This window comes from Thermobia domestica, chromosome 12, assembly GCF_964235325.1.
Source record: "Thermobia domestica chromosome 12, izTheDome1.hap1.1, whole genome shotgun sequence".
Taxonomy (NCBI): domain Eukaryota; kingdom Metazoa; phylum Arthropoda; class Insecta; order Zygentoma; family Lepismatidae; genus Thermobia; species Thermobia domestica.
The window spans coordinates 89,299,001-89,319,129 of NC_137465.1; the positions used below are offsets into that span (position 1 = coordinate 89,299,001).

The window sequence follows — 20,129 nt, forward strand, 5'->3', positions numbered from 1 at the left end:
ATGAAACATTATTTATCATAGTGATAGTTTTTCTTTTAGGTACACATGTATTTATGTTGTTGACACAATTAATTTTTGACAGGGGAGGCGCGTTCAAATTTTGGTGTTTGAGGAGAGCCTCAACTGCAAAAATTTGAAAATCCCTGGTATATTCTATGTTATTACTATGTTCATTTGTACCAAATTCAAAATAAACAAGGATAGCACTAGATTTCAATAATCCAAAACCTGTTTTCATTAACTATGAAAGCCATTCACTTTTAAAAATTGACATCGTATCAACTTCTTTCATCTTACATTCCATATTTAAATCCAGGAGTACAGAATAAACTCTGTTTCTCATAACTAAGGCAACAGAAGCCTAAAAAGCATAAAGCGCACATCAATTTACACATATGGCTGGTACCTTGAACATGGCTGTAGTTGTCTAAGGGTCCAGAAGAAACTAATTTTAAGAGCATAATAAAGCATCATTTTAGAAAATAAAGCATAAAGCATAGTTTAAAATATATAGCACAATTCTTGGAAAATTCTGTTTAACTGAAAGTTTAACATACTGTATTAATATTTTTTAAAACCATTATTTACAATACAAAATGATTGAGAACATAATAATGCAACAGTGAAAAGCTTATTTTTATTTCTGTAAACTTTTCGGTGTAATCCTTTGATGTAAAGAAAAGAAAAAAGGAATAGAAGAAGAAAACTTTCCGCCAACTATGAATAGTACGCAAGAACTTCACACTATATTGTTGTGTATGCCTCTTGAGCTTGAACACTTTCTGTACTTTTTGGTGGTATCTTATACTTTCACTTTCTGTGTATATGCACCTCTAAGGCGCACACAAGTGATAGACAAAACTGACTCGATCAAAGTGCATCTCTTTACAGTGCATTCAGTAGAAAATTAATTAAATATGAAAGAAACTGGTTGCATAAATTATTAATAAACAGATCAAGATACTTAAAATATTTAATGTATAGTAAATATTATACATTATACACGAATGATGTATGTGTAATGAAATTAACAATAAAGCATAATTTGGAAATAAATAAAGCATAATTAAACAAAAAAGTAAAGCATAATGTGGGTTGGTTGCTCTACTCATAACACACTGCGGCGGGGGGGGGGCAACTTGGAATTCTCGCCCCTGGCGCTTACAACCCACGCGACGGTCCTGCTTTTTTGCAAGTCAGGTACTACAAAGGTTCGGAAGTTGCTAGGCTTTTTAATGCCAACCTGCGCTTACAAAATAGTTAAGTGCATTAAAATTTGGTTCGAAGAGTTTAGTATAATGTTTCAAAAGCCCGACAATTAAGGAACTTGGAATCTTGAACTCCCCTTGATGAATTAATGACCACTGCTCATGGGATCGAACATCAATTATATCTGCAAACAGCACGAATAATTGCAATTTGATCATGAAGGGATATACAAAGTACGATAATTCTAGAACAGAGAATAATGTGAAAACATAGAAGAAAACGACAGGTTATCAAGACTAGATTGCGTATTCTATACATTTTTATTTCCCATAAAAATTATTTGGAGACTGTCGAGACGAGACCGAGATCGAAACGACGATTTTCGACTCGGAATGTCACAGACACAAGTACAGGTATTTGCCAATTGACGAGAATGTAGTAGGAAAAAAGACTAAAAATAGTAAGTTCACCAAGTTCACATGGGATCGAAGCAGGAATTCTTTGATCAGATATACCTTCTACCACTGGCCCGATATTGTGATTGTTTCGGAAATGGTGCTTTCAGCCTAAAATCGGTGGTTTGAACCGAAGTTAGCATAGCGAGTACGTATAAATTGAAGTTATACAAATAAAATCCTACAAAAATAAAAATTGCCAAAACATTGGTTGACTGCTTGTACAAGTCTTTCGCTACGCGAGACAATGTTCAACCTCTCCTCATAAGTTCCTTCATGAGCGTGATGTCGCGATGATGCTGTGAGCATGAGATCGAGTGAGTGTGATGTCGAATGAACGATGTGAACATGAGGTGGAATGAGCGTGATGTCGGATTGATATTGACGTTGAGTGGGCGTGAGGTCGCGATGTTATTGTGAGTGTGAGGTCGAGTGAGCATGATGTCGGGTTAAGGATATGTGTGTGTATGAGGTCGAGTGAGCGTGAGGTCGAAATGATGTTGTGAGCGTGCGTTTGAGTGAGGTCAGGGGTGAAAATGAGGGGAAATATGGGGGACGTCGTCCCCCACTTCCAGAAAATATCTGTAGCGTTTCCCGCTGCTTTCTAAAAATTTACAATGGACAATGATAGGCACAGGGGACGGCTTGACAGCATGCGTCCCCCTACTTTCCCAGATCCACTTTAACCCCTAAGTGAGGTTAGTCAAAAGTGGGCACCTTTGTTCATGTCTATTGTTGCATGTAAATTTAAAAACTTACGATAGTTAATAGTTTTAGCGTATTCCATAAGATGTTTCTGCTCTGTTTTCCCCTTTAAAAAAGAATTAAGGATTATCTAACTGATTTATTTTTGGTGGAAATATTGAAATATGTTTTTAAATGTTAATAGAAGGATTTTTAAAACTTAAGAGAAAAAACAATAGTTGCAGGAAGCATATTTCCTCCTATGGTTTTTCAGCATCCGCTTAAATTAAAGTAGTTGGTTGTCTTCGTCCGGTGTGCGGTTAAGTAAGGCACGTGTTCCTTCTTACTTAGAAACTTAAATGATAAAATAATTTCCTTTCTATTTATATTATTAATATTATTTTGCTAACTTGCACAGAAGCTTCAGACAAGACTCACATTCGCTATAGTCATTTTCCAGGTCAGAGGTATGTATTCTTCATGTACTCTTTCACTTCTGTAACATCAGTAATTGAAATTAAATATACAGAAAAATCTGAAAATTGTCAAATTTAATTCAAATTTCAACTTATGTTTCTTAATTATTAGTTTTCTCAATTTTTATTTCAATTTGATTATAAACTACGATATACTATATGCGGCCTTAGATAGGAATTAGTCAATTTATACTAATTTACAAACAATCGATAAGAATGGTAATAACAATGGGAAAGAAAGTAATCAGGGTGAGCGGCTACTGAATTAGAACCCAGAACTTCGTACATTGGAAACTTACAAGCTGCAATATTATATACAATAGTGTTTCAGATAGTTAGGTTTTTGCAAACATCAACTTACTTCTTTCAGTATATTATACCAAGTCTTGTGTTTAAATACTTGATCATGTAAATCAGTGATGGCCAATTCGAAATTATTAATATATTTCCTCATCAAGCACACATTACGGGCGCATTCTCCACAACATAAAATCATAAATCTCTCTTATTTTTTGTACTAGAGAAATAAATACATATTTTTTCAAGTAACTTGAATGGCTTATGATATTAATGCACAAACACCTACTAGTCGTCTGTAGTTAGAAAGGTATTTACGCTTTAACTTTAACATGTACTCATAAGTTCTTTTTTAATTTATGTGAAAATATGTCAAAGAAAACGTCCAATTGAATTTTAGTTTATTCCACAAAATTTCCAATCAATTTGTCACAAAATGAACTTTCTGGCTTCAGAATGTGAAAAGTTAAGTGAAATTAAGGATTTCATTATGGATTTTGGCCATCTTGATGAGATCATAAGCTCGAAAACCGAAATGGGGATTCTTAGGGATTTTTAGTGAGAAAAAATAACATAAGTAGTGCTACACATTCCAGTAGGTTTCGTTTTGTTATTTGAAATGTTTAGGTTGATGTCTAATTTGACTGGACTTCTAGGAAGCCACCAACATAAATCATAAAAGCACATCGAAAAACGAAAGTACTAGATCCATTTTTATTTTCGTAAAGTCAATCTATAATACTACTAAAGTAACTGTGATCTAAATGTCAATTATGACTATTAGAAATCAATGTGATAGCGTAGAATGTAAAGACCAACATTGCGATCGTGCCCTTTGCCTTTTAATATTAAAATTATCTATTATATAAAATTAAATATATTCACTAGCAGGGACGTATATAGAAGGCAGGTACCTCAATGCTGATCAGGGTGGCGTCAGCGTTGTCAAATCATGGCTTTTCTGTAAACTTAGTCTAATTTTGGTGTTGATTTTACAAATTATAATATAATTTATCTTCATGTTCAATTTCGTCTCTCCTCCTCCCCCAAAGCTTTGATTCTGGACCGAAATCAATTCCTGTCTACGTATCTGATCGTCAGGTTTACTTTATCTTTCCCCATCTCATAAGCAAAAGTTAAATCCTAATCTGACCAAATATTCTACAAATTAAACATTACTTTGCCTGTTAATTTCACTAGATCTTAATCAAAGCTTACAGGTTGAAATATTCAGTTGTACTGCACTCTTTCTTGAGGAGATTCTGACAGCTATTCCCTTAACATTCATTGCCACATTGGTCTTTTTAAATTCGATTGATCTTTTGTTGTTCTGTCTCAGCTGTCATTTATTTACTCTTTAAGATTCCAGATTGAAAGTCATACTACAGTAAAGACTTATTTGTGTAAATCTCGCTAATAATAAATAAAATAGGTATTAATACTCGGGCAGAAGAAAACCAAAACGATTCTCAATCTCAACAGAAGAAAAATGCGATATTTTAAAATACTGTATTTCTTGCCTAAAATTAACTTGTTCTTGTGATATCCATTACAGAGAATTCAAAATGGCAACGCTTCAAGAACGCATGCTTTATCTCTTCGAGAGACCAGGAGAACCCGTGTTTCTTCCAAAAGCAGATGGAACCGTTATCTATGATGTTCCACCAAGCTTGAGGGTAAGTACCAAAGAAATAACAGTCAACTTAGTAAGATATGTTCTAGAATGAATTTTGTTCAAAAAAAATAAATGTTATAGTCTTCTCTACTGTTTCATACATAGTATCGTAATATATCATGAAGTATATAAACATTGTGAAGTTTTCTTTTTGTTTGTTTTTTACAATTCCAGACAGTTGTTCAAGCTTTTTTGTATCACTCACAGTTAACAAATAAATACACCTATCTTCTACAGGGTGTCCAATAGACAATGCAACCCGGAGTTTGGGATAGTAGAACTTTTGAACCTGAAGTGATACACGAATAATGGTTATACCAAAATGAAGCCTTCCTTGTTCATGCATATATTTTTAAACTAGTAAGCAACGATTGAAGTACACTAGGAACGACACAGTATTGCCAGATGTAACCGAAAGTGTAAATCATTTTTTTTTTTTTTTTTTTTTTTTTTTTTGCAAAACATGCAAATTGACTCATAACTCATACGTATGGATGTTCTGTCGTTAATTTTCAGTTTGTTTAGTTGGAGTAGCTTGAAAACTATGGAGCAGAAAAAATAATTTTTCATTTCCACCGATAGCTAATCGGATGAGGCTTCTGTAAAGGGGAACTAGCGAAATCGTAGTTCTCATAAATTAACACACTGAATTGGCAACCCTGCTGATGTTTCAGTGCATCAAAAGGTGTGTTAAGGATCTGTCAACATTATTCAATTCCTGGAAACAATAAAAAAACAAACTTTGAAATTATCATGATAAAATTTTTACTTACATGCACCCGGCAACATTGCTATTCATTTCTATAGGGCTATTTAAAGCAAGAGGTATACAAGAACAATTCTCGTACTATTCAAGACCTCGAAACGAACATTCGCAGTACCATTGAGAACATTAACACTTCTAATTTTCGTAAAGTTGCTACCAACTTGAAGAAACGTGTGAACCAGTGTTTGAATCAAAACAGGGGACACTCCCAGCATCCGCTGTGGAGCTGGTAACTCATTTCTGATAGTAGCAGTGTTGCCGGGGGCATGTAACTAAATGTTTTATCATGATAATTTCAAACTTTGCTTTTCATTATTTTTAGGAATTACATAATGTAGACAGATCCTTAACACTCCTTTTGATGCACTGAAACATCAACAAAGTTGAAAATTCAGAGTGTTAATTTATGAAGCCTACGATTTCTCTAGTTCTCCCTTACAGAGGCCTCATCCGATTAGTTGTCGGTGGAAATGAAAAATTCTTTTTACTGCTCCATAGTTTCCAAAGTACTCCAACTAAACAAACTGAAAATTAACGACAGAACATCCATACGTATGAGTTAAGAGTCAATTTACGTGTTTTGCAAAAAAAAAAAAAAAAAAAAAAAAAAAAAAAGATTTACACCTTCGGTTACATCTGGCAACACTGTGTGGTTCCTAGTGTACTTTAATCTTTGCTTCCTAGTTTAAAAAAATATGCGTGAGCAAGGCTTCATTTTGGTATAACCACTATTCGTATATCACTTCAGGTTCAAGTTCTACTATCCCAAACTCCGGGTAGCGTAGTCGCTAACGCTCTTGCCTCCGGTGCGAGCGGTCCCGGGTTCGATTCCCGGTGGGGGCACTCGGTCGAAAAAGTGTAAAACGCTTTTTCAGGCCAGCCACCCTGAATGAGGTTTTCCTGGGTTTTCCTCATTCACACCAGGCAAATGCCGGGGTGGTACCTAACTTATAGGTCCCAGGCCGCTTCCTTCCTTCCCCAATCCTTTCTTCCTTCCCTTACCCCGGATTGTGTGCTCGCTCAAAACGTGAAGGGCTAAATGGTCTTAGATGCCGAAAGCCCAGAAATCTAAATCCCATCCCCCAAACTCCGGGTTGCATTGTATGTTGGACACCCTGTATAAGTTAATAACGAAATAAAGAAATAATCTTTCAGTATAAAGGAACAAATCCTGATTGACTTACTCTCAACGACGAGAGCAAATTACGTAAGCTAAAACCTTGTAATTTGAACAATATATAGTAGGATGTGTGACGTAAGGTACCACTAAGGAAGAACTCTTGATAATTCGACGTAAAGGGGGAGTTGTAATTGTTATAAGATGCCCATAACTCGTAATCTCTTAAGGTCAGAAATATGAGATATGCCATACCACGGAATTCCATAAGTTTACAAACGTGATCTTTGGTACTTAGGATTTTCGTTTAAAATAACTAAAGAAGTGCAATCGAGTCAGTTTTCGTCCATTCAACGATTATTTTGATTGACAAGTAGATAATGTTTGTCAACTATGATGAAACTGCCCAATTTGCAATCAAACAGTGACTACTTGAAGATTACTTGAACGAAACCTTTGGGAAGCAAGAATCACTGAACTCGACGTTAGATTCAATTATTTTAACTCATAATCGAAATAAATTAACTTAGACAGAAAGCACGGGTGATCATATAACTTAGCGTAGCTCTTTTAAGCAGGATATTAACATTTCCTAAAAAATAATGGCATAGTGACATAAATGCTGTCAGATTTAAAACTTGTAAATGGAAAATTAAAAATATAAAATTTCTCTCACATTTAATAAGAATTTTCAATTTTATTCCTTTTTAGAAGTCCATTGACCTACCTTTGCTTTCATCGTTGTAATAATATTTTATTATAATCCTGTCGATTTCCATTTTCAATATTGCCTTTTCTCTATTAATTAATTATTTCGTAATGTTTCATTTGTAATACTAAAAGTATCAGTGTTTGTAGGAGTAAGAAAGATTTAGATATAAAGTAGAATAATTCTGATTCAAATGAGAATGCAGGCCTACGGAACCCGGAGGTTCAATGCCGCGTTCACAAAAGCTCTCCATTAACTTCTATCCTTAGCCAACTACATCCAGTTTCTATCTTGTATTTCTATTTCTGCGAGATCTATCCTATTATTGTCTTCCCAGCTGCGCTTAGGTCTTCCTAATGGTAATTTTCCGATTGGACTTCCAGTTAAGACTTTGAAAGCATTCCTACTTTCTTCAATCCTGGCTACATGACCTGCCCACCTGAGCCTCCTTGACTTGATGACTCTAACAATATGTGGTAAACCGAATAAGTTATGTATTTCATCGTTATCAAATTTCCGCCATTCCCCATTCCCGTTCCTCTTGGGTCCTAATATTCGTCCCAGGATCTTGTTCTCAAATACTTTCAGTCTATGTTCTTCCCTCAGAGTATGCGACCATGTTTTGTAACTATACAGAACAACAGGCATGATTATCGTTTTATAAATTATAAGGTTCAAATTTCTTGACAGAATTTGAGACGACAACAAATTTTGAACTGAATAACACGAATTCCCTGCTTTTAGTCGACATTTAATTTCTTCCTGAATATGGTTTTCGTCTGTTAATATTGATCCTAGATATTTGAAAGTATCCACTTTAACAAAAGTATTGTTTGATATTTTAACGCATCCATAATTTCCCGTATTACGATCTTGACGAACTTCCATGTATTTAGTTTTCTCTGCATTTACTTCTAAATCCATGTTTTGCAATCACAGATAATAATAATAATAATAATAATAATAATAATAATAATAATAATAATAATAATAATAATAATAATAATAATAATAATAATAATAATAATAAAATAATAATAAACACCATGGTCAGGCAGGATTTTTTGGAGGGTCCACACAGTACACACACACACATACACACACATACACACAGATACACAATATAATTCATGGTGCCCGACAGCCCTCAGCAGAGCATGTAGTTTCAAGAACGAAGTGTTTTTTAGAAGTTTATAGAAAATCATAAATAAATATCCAAAATAACAATTTTTAAAAAAAATCTGAAACGTATTTAACTTACCATGTAATCTTCCATAATTTCTGCTATGCAGACCTTCAATTTTTTTGATACAAATTAAATACTGTTACTTCCTTTTTCCACTTAGCAATTAAGTTTATGTACACTATTTACAATTATCGACACACTGACACTAGAGTATTAAATTTAATCGTCTGCTACGTTTGGCCATTATATTTATAACTTCCGGATCAATATCCTGGTCGCAATGAACCGGTAACACTGCAAGATTGGTTAATCGCTCGTTCCCAGTCCGGTTTCTCAAAAAAGTTCTAAGGCGTTTCAGGGTAGAAAACGATCTCTCCGCACTGGCTGTAGAAAGAGGTAGGGTGGCCAAAACTTTCAAAAGTTGGTAGATTGCTGGATACAAATCAACAGGACAGGAAGCTAAAGCTGAAACAACATCCTGGGAAATGACGTCCTTTTCAACACACTTCCACTTTTGACATCACAATATGTAGTCTACCATTATTTGCGTTTCACTTATATTTTCCCGTACGTATACGCTTAATTTTTTTACTATGTATATCGCCTGCAGTTGATATTAAGTTTTTGGGCAGTAAAACCTGGAAAGCAGTCAACGTGTCCTTATTCTGCTCAAAACGTGATGTAAGATTGGAAATTAAGTCATCAATACAAGGTATGAAAACAGCTCTTTTGAAGTATTGCTTCGGTGTTTCTAACAGATAATTCTCTCGCTTGGTTTGCTTACTTGCTAAACGTGGAATTTTTATTTCACTGTCGAAAAGATTTATCATGATGCGGGATGCTAGTTGAAAGATATCGTTGAATGCCGCTTCCAAATTATCGGTTCTTAAATTTTGTAGTTGTTTTAAGATGTCTTGGGTATATTCCATTGCTGAACTTAAATCATGTTTGGGACTCTGGAGATAACTTGAAAGACGAACTGTTAAAGTAAGTAATTTTTCGCATGTTAACACAGGCACGTAGCCAAGGGGGGTCCGGGGGTCCGGATCCTCCCTTCGAAACTAGAAATGAAAAAAATTAAGGAAGGATGAAATAAAACGAAATGAGAAAAATAATAGAAAGCGTTAAGAATAGAAAATTACAGCAACCTTTCGGTTACTCGTTCTTTTGAAAAGATTTGAGCGAGATAACCTGGAAGAGTCAGGGAATCTGAAATTTCTAGAAAAGTTGCGAAATTCTCAGAATTTCTGTTACTAGTCAGGGAAATTTCAAGCTTCCGAAAGCATAGTGTCGTTGTGTAAAAGCGTGGACATTTTTTATCATAATTTTTCGTCATCGCATCCTTGCAGTATCAAACATGTTATTTCAAAACAATTTTCTACTGCTCCTTTAACCTGTCATTTGGAACAGACAGTAGTTGACGGAATAATAAAAACAAAAATTTATATGGAGAAAAGTTGTTAACAGTTGATTCAACAGAGAAAGGAACGCAGATATTGTAAAATATTATTAAGTATGTATTTTTTATAATAGTTGTCATAATGAAAGAAAAACGGTTATATTTGAATAAAGAGAGGAAGGACGTAAATATTGTAAAATCTTTTTCAACACGTTTTTATTATTATTATTATTTTACTCGAGATGTCTTCATAGTTTGTTATTAAAATACCTAACAACATATCCTCATTTTATTGTCCTAAGTAACCAATATTTGTTAATAATAAAGTAATTTAGATTGATCGAGTTTTTGGGCCTTCAGAATTTCATGTCTCGTCCCCCCCCTTCCCGTTACGAAATCCTGGCAAAACGAACCAATATATGTTACAGTAAAATAGTTTAGAATGATCTAGCCCCTGGTGTGATGACCACAGTATTTCATGTCACAGACTCCCCCCCGCTTCACGAAATCCTGGCCACGTCCCTTAGAAGGGAGATCAAAAAGGAACTTTTCTCCATAGTTGACAATAATTGCTGCGCGATGTGGGATATTGTTTTCTCACTTGCAGCAATAGATTGTAAACTAGCAACACTTGGCTCAAATAGTTCAACACAAACTATGACGGCATCATGGCGCTCAACATATCTCGTGTCTTGCTTTCTTGTATTAATTCTTGTATGTAATGTTTAAGCGTATTCACAGAAAAATTATTATTTCGGAACAAATCAGAGATGTTTTTCATGGAACCTAATCAGTTTCTAATATAGGAGACACTCATGGCAGAGGAAAGTGCTAAATTTAATCAGTGATTTGCAGAACGCATAAAAATAGCTTTGGGATACATTTCTCTTACATTTGACTGTACTCCGTTCACTTTGCCAGCCATGGAAGCTGCACCGTCATAGCCTTGGCCTACGAGATCCCGTCTTTAGTGATAGTGTTGTATTTTCCTTAAACGGGGTTGGCACGTTAGAAGAACTTGTATCTGTCATTAAAAAAAAAAAATCTTGAAAGCCTATCATATTTCACCATGTACACATAGTCTTGAAAGGGTCATAAAACATTTTTTCCATCTTGCAAAGAGTCGAACAGTGTGCAACTTTCTGAGACGTCTTGCTTGCTACCTACTAGCGCCCTCCCGCTGACATAAAGGAAAAACCAGTTTCACTGCTTCCGAAACAACGGATTCTTTTGGACAGGAAGGGGGAGTGCCCCAAAATACACATTTTTAATGAGGAGGTTCACTGTTTGTCCACTAGAGTGCAGTGCTGCATAGGTGGAAATACCTTCCATGCTTTCAAGAAGTTGTAATATGTACACAGTAAATAGAAAGATCGAGTTGAAAGTTTTTTTTTTTTTTATGACAAGCACTACAAGATTCATTTAACGTTGCAATGTGGCCTTAGAGAGAAAAAAGATCTTGCCGAACCCTTCTGTATGCTGCAGCAATTCATATACAAAGAACTGAGAAGTACAAAAAATAAAACTAAAGCTGGGAAAATGGGTTTGAGACAGGGGCGCCGGAACCGGGGGCAAGGGGGCAATTGACCCTCCTGAAATTTTCAAAGGGGGCAAGATACTCGTTTTGCCCCCTCACTTTCAGACTGTAAAAACATCACACAACACTGATTATATGAACTAAATTTTGCTTTTTATAGTAATGTGAAGAAAAAATCTCTATTCCAGATTCATCTTTCTCTTTGAAACAAGGGACCGGGCGCTTTTTCTACCCTCATGTTAGACAGAAAGAGTTAGAAAAAGAATTGAAAATTCTCTTTATTTCCATTGGTGTACATTCTCAAAACACTGTAAATTCTTTTAAAATTGTTGTTTAAGTAATCGTAAGTCTGCAATATGAAACGAGTCGTAGAGCGAGATTTTAAAGTTTGAAAAATGTAATAGTTTAAATGAGTAACAGGAGATTTAGGGCCTAAATACATTTTCCATAAAGTTAAATTAATGTTCTTACAAACAATATGCAAAGTGCAGTAAGTTTTATAGTGAGGAGGAAAAATGTATAAGGTAAGATTAATAATTCAGAGCATATAAGAAATGCGAACTCGATTGTCGTTCCGTTCGTTTAATCCTTTCACTACCATTTTTTTTCGGAGTGAGAAACATTAATATATGGCTATTTTATTTTCACCGTTTCGTTTTTCGACGTGGGAAGGGTGGGACATTATGTATCCCACTGATATTTTTACGTGCGATCTATATGTCCCAGTGGTATTGACATGAATGATCACCTTGTATTTTCAATTATGAAACGTATATTGTCAGAAAAACAATTGGGTCGTATTTATGATAACAAATATTTTATATTTCGTCATCCTTTTCCAAATTACAGTACATGCAACCACTGCTTTATTACTAGCACATTGTTTCTCACTTTCATCTGTTCCATTATCACTTCCATTGTTCACGTTCACTTCCACTACTGTCTATTTGATAATGTTAATAAGAATTCTGTGAACCATTAGCAGGCTTCTCTTTACCAGTGGACAACCATTCATAGCAATAAAATGTGGTAAATTACCAGGGGTCCTCTGAGAATGTATCGTGGAACACATATGTCCCAGTGGTAGTGGAAGGGTTAAGATACGAGTGCAAAAACAGAACAGCTGTTTCAGCTCTCCTTTCAGACCAAGTTTGTGAACAAGAATAAAGAAGACAGTCACTGCTTATAATAACTAGTAGTGTTAGATATTTAGCTCGCAGTTAGGAATGGGCACGGGTCGAGCAGAAACTCGACTCGACTCGACTCGAAACTCGACTCGAATTCGAGTCGAGTTTTGACCCGAGTCAAAGGTAGTTTTCTCGAATCGAGTTCCGAGCTGAGTTAATGTTTTTGAAATCGAGTTTCGAGTCGAGTCGAGTTTGATACATGGCTCGCTCGTTTAGCTTATTTTAGCTCGTTTTGAAATCATGGCCTGATTAAACTGGAAAGCGAAAGCCATGAGAAATGTAAGCCGTAATGTGGAATACTTTTAGTATTGCTCACAAGAAGGGACACTGCTTGCATCTCATCTCGTCTCGATAACGAGACCACAATAGATTTTTTTTTAAAAAAATAAAAGGACAGCCTCAAATGTCGTGAAAACCAATATATGTATATACTGTAGTTTTTACCATTAAGGCTGAGACCTGCACGGTCGTGTTTCTGAACCTAAGAAGAAGCCCAACCCGGGTAGTGATGTCAACGGGCTCGGCTAGGTACAACTGAGCGAACAGCTCGAGCCGGCTCGGTTGGGATGAGCCATCGGCTCGGCTCAATTGAGCCGATGATCTGAGCCGGCTCGTTCGGGATGAGCCACCGAATCGGTTCGGTTCGCCTCAGGTGAGCCATCGGTTTTTGCCGTCTCGGTTAGGTGAGGTGTTGACTCGGCTCACTTCTCGGTTGGGATCGATAGTAGATGAGCTGTGAGCCGAGCCACTCGATTCGTTGACAACCCTAAACCCGGGCCGAGCACCGCGGTGATTCAGATAACTGCTAACTCCAGAACAGAAAAATAACAGGGTTTCCTGGGTATTCTAAGATGGATATAGGACTATACATGATGTGTCTCAATTAAACCCTCTTTAATCAAATTGATGTGGGTATCAATTTATCTCCTGGTATACACCTTTATGCTATAGCAGTGTTGAAGCAGCTCTCACGTTATGAATACTCGTAATTAATTAATTAAAATGTAAAATTTTCCGTATTTTCAAATATTTTATCATATATATATATATATCTCGAATTACACCCTGCAACCATAATTATCAACATTAAATCACCTTGTCTTTATACATGTGACTGTGCAGGGACGGATCCAGGGGAAACTATTTTATTTTATATATAAATAAAACCCATCCCCGAGTTCGACGCTCTTAAAAGTAGCTCTAAGTACCAGTATTACAACCCACCACCCCCTCAGAAGTCCGTCCTGGATCCGCCCCTGTGACTGTGTATAGCTGTGTTGAAATGGCTCCCGTTATGAATGATTAATAAAAGGGATAATTCAAAATTGATCACTTCTCTGAATATCTTATCATAGGCTACATGGAGAAATTACTAATTTTTCAGTATTAACATATTGCTTTATTTGTCTGTTTTTCTGTCAATCATTATAAAGAATTCTAGTGACAAAAGAAATCGTACTTATCTTTAAATTATCTTCATAATACTCTTTCGTAATATTTCTATATTGTCTTTAGCTGTGTAATTTTCCTATGGTATTTTTATATTCCAAATATTTAGAATTTCTTGCGAGAAGAATAATCGTAATCTAGTTTCTACATATTATTATTATTATTATTATTATTATCATTATTATTATTATTATTATTATTATTATTATTATTATTACCAATATTTGCAAAAAGCCTATTCCGGATAACAATGTTGTTATTTGTATAATATGGGCAGCTCGTGGAAACATGTATGTCACATTTTCTGACTTTTGAGTAAGTATGGAAAGAAAGTTCATTCCTATGCAATTCGATACAATGACACATATCAAAAAGTTTCCCCTGTGGTTTAATGAAAATCCAGTCCACGTAATGACTTAATTTTACCAGGAGTTACAAAAACCTCTCATATCATGGTAAAAGTGAAATGAAATCTTAAGTTTTATATCCCACGGTTATGCCGGTTAGGCTAAATGAGACGATGATGATGAGTGAAATGGTGGAATGAAGAAAGTGGGAGGAAACGGGTAACCCCGAGAAAACCCACAAGCACGGTGTTTGTCCACCACAAAGTGCACACGGCGCGAGATGGGATACTACCAGGGACCCCAAGCAATTGATGTGAACGCTCTACCACTGTGCTACCGCGCCCCCCACATATCATGGTAAATAAAGTGCTGCATTCGCTTCTTCATATTTTGTATGGGCGGAAATTCTCTTTTATCTCATTCATTGGAGGGTGTACTGGACTGCAACTGATCACGTGTGGTTTATTCTTCAGCAGCACTGCAACTCTGCAAGTAAACAAGTTACCGCCAAACGGAATCTCTAATCAGAGGTCCCTAGAGAGGTTCAGCCTTTTTTTTTTTTTTACGGAATAGTTTTAAGCTCTATCCTTTTTTTATAGTAGGCAACAAAAATAGGAGAGGAACAATACTACTTTTCTGTGGCAGTGTGTCATTTATTTGAACAAAGCTATAGTAGCCAAAATTTGCAGACACTCCTCAAATAACAGGAAGAATCCCACAGCTATTTACAGAGGCAATCCGAAAAACAAGTTCATTTCTCTGCTTTCACGAAATATTTGCATGTGTGACTCTTCGCATGCTGAAATTAATAATAATAATAATAATAATAATAATAATAATAATAATAATAATAATAATAATAATAATAATAATAATAATAATAATAATAATAATAAATAGTAAATATCTACAATCTATTATCATTATTCATACTTTATCTTATTTCTGACAGCAGTATTACATACATAATTTTGTCTTCTTCAATCACAAGCCACTGTTGTGCTTATCCGATTCAAATCTCTCCTCCATACAGTTCTACCTATTTACTCAGTAAAGTACTACTAGACTAATATTCATTCACAACAATTCTTTGATCCAATACTTGATCCAATTTGTTTTGTATATATCCACATTCATGTCCAGTTCCATCTAAAGAAACTAGTGTAAAAACAATTTTGTTCCCGAGCGTTATAGTAGTATATGATTGAATTCCGGATATATGGAGGACCATAAATATGCCGTTAAAATTAGTGCAATATGCATTGGGCCGCGGGGAACTTTGCATTTGAATCAATTTTACACGAATCCCGAGAGGACACTTCGCGAATATAGCATAGATTGTGTCTTAAAGTAACTCATATACAGAACATAACCCTTAACGGTTCACTGTTTCTTCTGTCTGCTTCCGGCACTGCTTGCAAAACGACATATCCACAGACTACTTCCAGTGTAAAATTCACTAGAGTTGTCACCAGGAGGCAATAGCTTTTCTAGCATCGCGGAAAGTATGTACACAAATAACGGCAACGAACAATATTGGAAAACAATATTCTTCAATTTCAGTAGGCAAGATCAAAATAATGTGTAGCCAAATGGTAACGAAAACTCGTTAAGGGATAAAAATAGTCTAGGAGACAAAGTTTGTGTCTGTCTCGTATCGAAAAAGTATCGTAAAAATGGTGGATTCTTAGGAAGTGTATATGTACCTGGAAACGTATGACTTCATGCCTACCATCACCCATCTTTTGCAGAATTAAGTGAACGAGAGATATATTTATTTATATATTACTAAGCTACAGATACAATCTCAGAGGCCACTTTACACTGGAGCACTCAACAAATCAACAATAATAACAACATTGGGAAAGGACGTGGAAGGATGGCGGCCAGGGTCTCTATTTTAAGGTACCATCTGAACATTGATCTGGTGTAACTGAGGAAAACCTGGAAAACCTCAGTCAGGATACTGAACTCTGGATTCGAGCATAGGACCTTCCGATTGGCAAGCAAAAACGCTGTAATAATAATAAATCTTTGAGTTTTACGACCCACTCTTATGTCGGCTAGGCTAAAAGAGATGGGGATGATGAGATGAATGAAATGGTGGAGTGAAGAAAGTTGTAGGAAATAGGCGAGCCCCGAGGAAACCCATGCACACTGTGTTCGTCCACCACAAGGTTCACTTGGCGGGAGCAGAGATGGAACCCGGGAACCCATGCACCAGAGGTGAACGCTCTACCAATGAGCCACGGCGGCCCTTACAATAATAATAATAATAATAATAATAATAATAATAATAATAATAATAATAATAATAATAATAATAATAATAATAATAATAATAATAATAATAATAATAAGTTGTAGTAGTAGTGTCATTGATAGTGATTGTATTGTGTATGTATGATACTTGAAGAGAGTACTTGAACTACACACACGATTCGGCTTGATTTGGCTTGACTCGACTCGAAACTCGAACCAAATTCGAGTCGAGTTTCGATTCGAGTTGGAGGAAATTTTTCGAGCCGAGTTCTTGAGTCGAGTTCAAAGATGTCTGTTTCGAGTCGAGTCAAGTTTCAAAGAAAACTCGCTCGAACTCGCTCGTGCCCATCCCCACTCGCAGTGGTCAAGCAATCAGTGGACATTTGCATAGTACGGATAATTTGATGTCACTCCTGGATGAAAGAAAAATGGATGTGCCTGTTCTCAGAAAATGGATTAATTGACAGGATAACTGGCTTAGTGCTGATTGAAAGAATGAAATTTTAAAGATTATGGGACATGCAATATAGAGAGACTTAGTAGTGGAAGTTAAAGAGCCTCCATTTTATGCAATCATAGCCGACTCCACGACTGATATTTCAAAGAAAGAACAGTTGACTCTGTGTGCGCTGTATTGACTCTGATTCATGAAACCCACAAAATATTTATTGAAATGATCACCCCACATGGCACAAAACCGGAAAAAGAATTCACGATCAAAGATATTCTAACGAAACCTAATCTGAATGCAGAAAATATACGCGGACAGTGTCATGATGGTGCTGCTATCATGTCAGGACGAGTGAATGGTGTGCAGAAGATAACTTCGACTCAACATCCGAAAGCTGTATACATTCATTGTAGGGATGGGCACTATCGAGTTCGAGCGAGTTTTCTTTGAAACTCGACTCGACTCGAAACAGACATCTTTGAACTCGACTCGAAACAGACATCTTTGAAATCGACTCGAGAACTCGGCTCGAAAAATTTCCTCCAACTCGACTCCAAACTCGACTCGAATTTGGTTCGAGTTTCGAGTCGAGTCGAGCCAAAACGAGCCAAATCGAGCCGAATCGTTTGTGTAGTTCAAGTACTCTCTTCAAGTATCATACATACACAATACAATTATTATCAATGACACTACTACTACTACTACTACTACTACTACTAATTATTATTATTATTATTATTATTATTATTATTATTATTATTATTATTATTATTATTATTATTATTATTATTATTATTATTAAAAGAGCGCCGTGGCTCATTGGTAGAGCGTTCACTTCTGTTGCATCGGGTCCCGGGTTCCATCTCTGCTCCCGCCAAGTGCACCTTTTATGGTGGACGAACACCGTGTGCATGGGTTTCCTCGGGGCTCGCCCATTTCCTACAACTTTCTTCATTCCACCATTTCATTCATTTCTCATCATCCCCATCTCCTTTAGCCTTGCCGACATAAGAGTGGGACGTAAAACTCAAAGATTTTTTATTATTACAGCGTTTTTGCTTGCCAATCGGAAGGTCCCATACTCGAATCCAGAGTTCAGTATCCTGACTGAGGTTTTCCAGAGTTTTCCTCAGTTACACCAGATCAATGTTCAGATGGTACCTTAAAATAGAGACCCTGGCCGCCATCCTTCCACTTCCTTTCCCAATGTTGTTATTATTGTTGATTTGTTGAGTGCTCCAGTGTAAAATGGCTTCTGAGATTGTATCTGGTAGCTTAGTAATATATAAATAATTATATCTCTCGTTCACTTAATTCTGCAAGATCGATGATGGTGGGCATGAAGTCATACGTTTCCAGGTACATACACACTTCCTAAAGAGACCACCACTTCCACGATACTTATTCGATACGAGACAGACACAAACTTTGTCTCCTAGACTATTGTCATGGTCTGTATATGAGTAACTTAAGACAATCTATGCAACATTCGCGAAGTGTTCTCTCGGGATTCGTATAAAATTGATTCAAATGCAAAGTTCTCCGCTGCCCAATGTATATTGCACTAATTTTAACGGCCCATATGTAATTTGCATATTTATGGGCCTTCGTATGTCTGGAATTCAACCATACACTACTATAACACTCGGAGACAAAATTGTTTTTACACTAGTTTCTTTAGATGGAACTGGATATGAATGTGGGTATATACAAAACAAATTGGATCAAGTATTGGATCAAAGAATTGTTGTGAACGAATATTAGTCTAGCAGTACTTTACTGAGTAAATAGGCAGAACGATATGGAGGAGAGATTTGAATCGGATAAACACAACAGTGGCTTGTGATTGAAGAAGACAAAATATGTATGTAACACTGCTGTCAGAAATAAGATAGAGTATGAATAATGATAATATATTGTAGATTATTATTATTTATTATTATTATCACTATTATTATTATTATTATCAGAGGCCATTTTACACGGATTATTATTATCACTATTATTATTATTATTATTATTATTATTATTATTATTATTATTATTATTATTATTATTATTATTATTTTTATTATTATTAATTTCAGCACGGGAAGAGTCACACACGTAAATATTTCGTGAAAGCAGAGAAATGAACTTGTTTTTCGGATTGCCTTTGTAAATAGCTGTGGGATTCTTCCTGTTATTTGAGGAGTGTCTGCAAATTTTGACTATCATAGCTTTGCTCAAATAAATGACACTGCCGCAGAAAAGTAGTATTGTTCTTCTTCTACTTTTATTGCCTACTATAAGAAAGGAATGAGCTTAAAACTATTCAGTAAAGAAAAGTCTGAACCTCTGTAGGGACCTCTGATTGCAGATTCCGTTTGGTGGTAACTTGTTTACTTGCAGAGTTGCAGGGTTTGGGTACAAAACCTCGCCTCCCAAAACCTCGCGGCCCAAAATCCCGCCTGGCCACAACTTCGCCGCCCAAAACGTCGCAGGCCAAAACCTGGCGGGGCGAAAACCTCGCCTGGCCAAAACCTCGCGCCCCAAAATATCGCCATACGCAAAATCTCGCCTGACCAAAATGTAAATGTTCCAACATATCATAAGAATGACGGTATAAAAGACGCTGTTTCAGTCCAAGGTATTTGACCAAGTCCCGCGATACCATATGAAAATTCTATTTCTGTATTAGAGGATTTCAATGTGAAGGTAGGGCGACAGGATGTTTTTAAACTGGTTATAGGGAAACAAAGTCTGCATAAGGAAAGTAACTAACGGGGTTAGTTTCGTGAACTTTAGAACATCCAAAAACTTAAAATTTTAGCAAAAATCTAATAATATTTATGAAAGTATGAAATAATATATGAGTTTTTACGACGTCCCTTGATTATGTCCTGTAGGTTAAAGGAGACGTAGATGACCAGGATGAAGGAAA

The 20,129-nt window shown here is 35.9% G+C and overlaps 1 protein-coding gene across 1 annotated transcript in view; it reads left to right on the forward strand.

Annotated features, from left to right (window-relative positions):
• Positions 1-2,770: 2,770 nt before the first annotated feature.
• LOC145666539 (phenoloxidase 1-like) overlaps positions 2,771-20,129 on the forward strand; it is an 817,003-nt gene continuing 799,644 nt past the window's right edge. The window contains exons 1-2 of the mRNA XM_081733851.1: positions 2,771-2,815; positions 4,677-4,797. Coding sequence (XP_081589977.1) covers positions 4,687-4,797 — 111 coding nt within the window. The 5' untranslated portion in view covers positions 2,771-2,815; positions 4,677-4,686. The remainder of the gene's footprint in view (positions 2,816-4,676; positions 4,798-20,129) is intronic.